The sequence below is a fragment of the Pinus tabuliformis genome, chromosome 4_2 (genome assembly GCF_031772625.1).
Source record: "Pinus tabuliformis cultivar Carrire ecotype Pingquan chromosome 4_2, CPIR1, whole genome shotgun sequence".
Lineage (NCBI taxonomy): Eukaryota > Viridiplantae > Streptophyta > Pinopsida > Pinales > Pinaceae > Pinus > Pinus tabuliformis.
Window position 1 is genome coordinate 925,203,415 of NC_142304.1, and position 4,586 is coordinate 925,208,000.

At 29.2% G+C, this 4,586-nt stretch overlaps 1 protein-coding gene across 1 annotated transcript; it reads right to left on the bottom strand.

The window, feature by feature from the left end:
- Positions 1 to 1,398: 1,398 nt before the first annotated feature.
- On the bottom strand, positions 1,399 to 3,146 carry LOC149172721 (GDSL esterase/lipase At2g04570-like). Its single transcript, XM_089427799.1, has 5 exons — positions 2,803 to 3,146; positions 2,578 to 2,708; positions 2,232 to 2,465; positions 1,863 to 2,121; positions 1,399 to 1,759 (listed from the first exon to the last, which is right to left on the bottom strand). The coding sequence occupies exons 1-5, from the start codon at positions 3,119 to 3,121 to the stop codon at positions 1,566 to 1,568; spliced, it is 1,137 nt and encodes a 378-aa protein (XP_089283925.1). The 5' UTR covers positions 3,122 to 3,146; the 3' UTR covers positions 1,399 to 1,565.
- Positions 3,147 to 4,586: the final 1,440 nt, after the last annotated feature.

Sequence of the window (4,586 nt, forward strand, 5' to 3'; positions counted from 1 at the left end):
TATCATATTTATTTAAATCTTGATAGTAATAATAAAATTATTGGAGGGAAAAAGGAAGCTAAGATATTATAAAGAGGTGACCAAACCCAATCTTTCTTCCTAACCACAATTATCTTTCTGCCTTGAACATAAGAACTAAGTCTCATGAGCTCCAAAGTGAAACGTTGGTCAATTACCAAAACACCTTGGGATGAAATAGTTTATCACCTTTGCGATACTAAGAGTGTTGAAGATGAAAAACACTCTCTTGGATTGTCCGGCTCTTGCTGACATCGTTCTCATTTCCAAAACTTTTGCAACACTTCCAACCTTCTTGACTATAGTGATTTAAGAAAGCTGCAGTCCCTCCTTTTTGCTCATATAAATAAAATATTAAAAAGTCTCAACTAATTTTTTTCCTTTCTTGAAGTCCTATAAACCATATTAATCTTAATAAACCTTAATTATTATAATCATCATATATTTTATTATTTTAAAATAAATAACAAAATTCATAATATTTTTAATTTTTAAATATAAAATTAATAACATTTCTATTAATTTTTAAATATTTTAAAATATATTCTCCCATATAATATATATATTTTCATATAAATATTCAATTTGAATTATACATATGCCACTATCTTTTCACACTCTCATCTTCAAAAATTATTATTTCGTTGTAACATTGAGATAATATATGTGAGGCGTGAATTTGTTTTTAATAAAAGAAATTTACATAAATGAATCAAAATTATTTATGTAAATCAAGACATGCAGATGGAATATGATGAATCGACATCTTTTCTTTTATATATATAATTTAATAATTTTATCAGTATTTATAACAAAATGAAATATTTAGAATATGATGAATCGACATCCTTTCTTTTATATATAATTTAATAATTTTATCAGCATTCATAACAAAATGAAATATTTAGAATATGATATATTATTTAATAATTTTATCCGTATACAATAGTGGATACATTTGATATCATTTTAATTTATATAGTTATAAGTCTTCTATAATGTTGTCGTTGTATAAATTGAATTGTAGGAAAATTTGCGGCGGAAATATAAAAGAGTAAAATATTAAAAAAATTGATAAGATATTGTTAATATAATTAAGTTAATTATATGATTGGTATAAATAAATAAATATATATTTTTTAATTAATAATATTAATTTATATAATATTATTTATTATTTAATAATTGATATGGTAATTTCATAATTATTCAGTTTGTATAATACAATATAAATTTGCTATTCAATAATTTGTATGATAATATTATAGCTGTAAAAATTAAACATAAAATAAAAGTAATTAATATTTAAAATTCATTTTTTTTTTTTTTTCAAAAAGAGAATATAAAAATTTGCGCATATAACAAAATTTGTGAACATCTTCCATTTAAAAATAAGATAATTTAAAAATTTAAATAATCTCCAAATGTTCGATTTACACAGGTGGATAGGATTAATCGAAAACATCTACTCCAAAGTGACTGGAATTATCCCTTGCATTGAGGCCATAATAAGCCATCAACTGATTCATCAGCTTAGATGTCCAGATTTACAGAAGTTGTAAGATCTCGCGACCTAAAAATGTACTTGAAATGGTTTCATAGGCTTTTTGAGATAAATGCACGGAGTCAAAGAACAGATATTTATCAGCATCAGCACAGGTAAACGGAGTAAATTTGTTGCACAGGAAACCCAGCTCTATATCTCCAGTCCCACAACAACCCTTATCAGTCACCTCAAAACCTGCAAGTATCATAAGCAATTTTACTATAATTATATTATTGTTTAAAAGCTAGCGCACTAATACGAATTTCCAAATTGGAGATTATTGAGGACGGAGACTTACCAGCTTTGCTAGGATTTTGTATGAATTCTAGAATAAGAGCGTAATAATCAAGAGAAACAATCCTGAGACCAGGGAGGACAGGTTTCAGCTGTTCGATTATTGCATTCAGCCCTTCATTGAAACCAGATGCAGCCTCGTTGATTTTCTCCACACAATCTCCTTTGCTGTCAAGGTAATGCACTGTTCTCTCAATAGGTAAACATCCCAAAGGAGGAACGTTAATCAACCCAATTTTGCGTGCATTCAAACTATACAGTTCCTGTCAAATAGATCAAAACAAACATCTAACATAGTCAGAATCAATGCAAATCTGCTTAGCTGTAGCGATTAGACTGAAAATCTATAGAGAGAAACTTATTGTTTCCATGCCTTGATGTAAGTAGCGTATGTCTGCAAGAGAAAATCCGTGTACTGTGAAATGGTAAAGTGAGATGAACGATCTGGAAATAGGAAGTAGTTGGCAATGAAGTCATTTGTGCCAATGACAATGAAATATATTGCTTCACTCAATATCATGGCGGCACGTTCATCTCCCACCAACCCTATCAATCTCGTTTTATATTCCTTGAAATACTCGACTTCTTTCCAGAATGGTATAACCTCCTACAGTTAAACACTAGCCATTAGCCTTATGAATAATATGGAAATTGACCTAAAAGATTGCAGAAATCATCAAAATCAATTGTAAACATTAATTTAATTAACAACTTGTTACCAGTATTTCACTGGTTTTGTTGTCTAAACCAGATCCTGAAGAAGCAAAGTTAACGCCTGTTATTAAGTCCGAGTCTTGAAGGTTAGCGTCCAGATACGGTGGCAGCAAATCTTTGATACCCAGCCCTTCAACTGCAAACAGAATTATATATATCTTAAATTTATGGGGCAAGGAAATCAGAAGCTCTCACAGGATTCCAATGAGTTTCTATATTATCATACTCACCAAAATAGTCGGGCATGAGTTTTCCATTTGATATACGTCCTGTGGGAATATGGTTGATGAAGTCTCGGCCATAAGGAGGAAAATTGGCTTTGCTGTATGTTGCAATGTAATCGTTATTTCCCGTATCGCCATACGAGTCGCCGAAGAAAAAAACTGCGGGCACGGACACATTCTGAGCCTTTGCAATTAACCAAATATTCCTCGTCTGAAACAACGATATCGCCAATAATATTATAGTGCCGAATGGAGACGCCGAAACTAAAGTTACAGACCTCTTCATGGCCCCGACTGGATTACAAAAGAAGCAGCAGTCAGTCATATGAGATGTTAAAAACAGAAATCAAATCATCACAGTTATAAGTATCATTCGCCTTGGAATGGGGAGGATTGATGGTACTCTAAGGCCTAACAGATTGAAGTGATGAACGATTAATTGTGGTGTCAGAAACTTTCCATGTTGTAGATGAGAATTCAAACCCTGTCGCCATGTTGCCAACGACTTACGTAGGACAACACTTATTATGCCAAAAGTTTCTAGGTGATCATGATGTCTCTTCTCTCCACAATTTAAATGTTCCACATTAAATAACTAATAAAAAAAAACTCAAAATTCCAAAACATATAATAATTACACAAAACCACTTCATTAAAACCTAAAACCGTAACCTCACAGTAGAATCGTCACCCTTCTTGTTGCATTTAGGAAAACCACATATCCTGGACTTCCATGGCAAGACGATTTAAAAAGGATGAGGCTGACGTGGCTGCCTTTACTTCACGAATTGTAGGGAAAGCTTTAGTTCAAAACAAACGTGCACACCTAATACGCATGCTCGTTATGTGGAAGTGACCCACTAAAATGAATACCTCTCCGTTTGTTCGTTAGTCAATGTCCATCAGTCTCCGTGCTCCTTAACCTCAACTGTAGGTTACACAATCTCCATCAAAACGCTTTGGTTTTTAATAACTACAGCTGCTCTGCACTTCGTTCAGAATAAATTTAAAGAGGTAGAATATGTATATTTAAAAAATAATAATAATAATCCTGTGTAGTTTTTTATTTTTATATTTTTATAATATTTTGTTTAAAAGTTATAAATTTAAATTTAGAAAAATAATATATATAGTTAAATGGTTAAGTTAAAGCTGGTGTCTTATTTCATAACAAAAGATTTTATCCACTAATTATATATCTAATTTAATTGTAACTTTAAAATTAGATTTTTTATTATAATAATAATAATATCTATTTTTAAAGTTACTACTAAGTCGAGCAAGGCATACATATTCTACAAGGCATACATACTCTACCCCCTCTGGTTTTGAACCTGTGACCTTTTAAGAAGAAACACATGCTTTTAATCATTAGGCCCACTCAAGCTGTATTCGGGATATTAAGATGGAATGTGTTTTATTTTAAATGTTAAAAATTGAGATTTGATTATAAATTTTATTTTATTTTTTATAAGCATTTTCAAATATATAAAAATATATAATTTTTTAATCTAAAATAAATATATAAAATAAAATTATTATTTCAATTAATATGAAAAATAATATATATATATATATATATATATAAATTTAAAATACATATAAAAAATAAAAATATTAAATCAAAGTAAAATCAAACTAATTAGAGGTAAAAGATGAATATGTTTGGAGAAAATTTCAAAAACAGAGTAAGTATATATATGATCAATAATGATTTTAAATAACTATATGAAAATTAACTATAATTATAACTTTTTAATTATTTATTAAAAAAATAATAATAATTATAA

Coding starts and splice junctions, on each gene's coding strand:
- LOC149172721 (XM_089427799.1), bottom strand. CDS start 3,121: ATGACTGACTGCTGCTTCTTTTGTAATCCAGTCGGGGCCATGAAGAGG. Junction 2,709..2,802: donor ACTCATGCCCGACTATTTTG/GTGAGTATGATA, acceptor TTCTGTTTGCAG/TTGAAGGGCTGGGTATCAAA. Junction 2,122..2,231: donor CATACGCTACTTACATCAAG/GCATGGAAACAA, acceptor TCTATTTGACAG/GAACTGTATAGTTTGAATGC.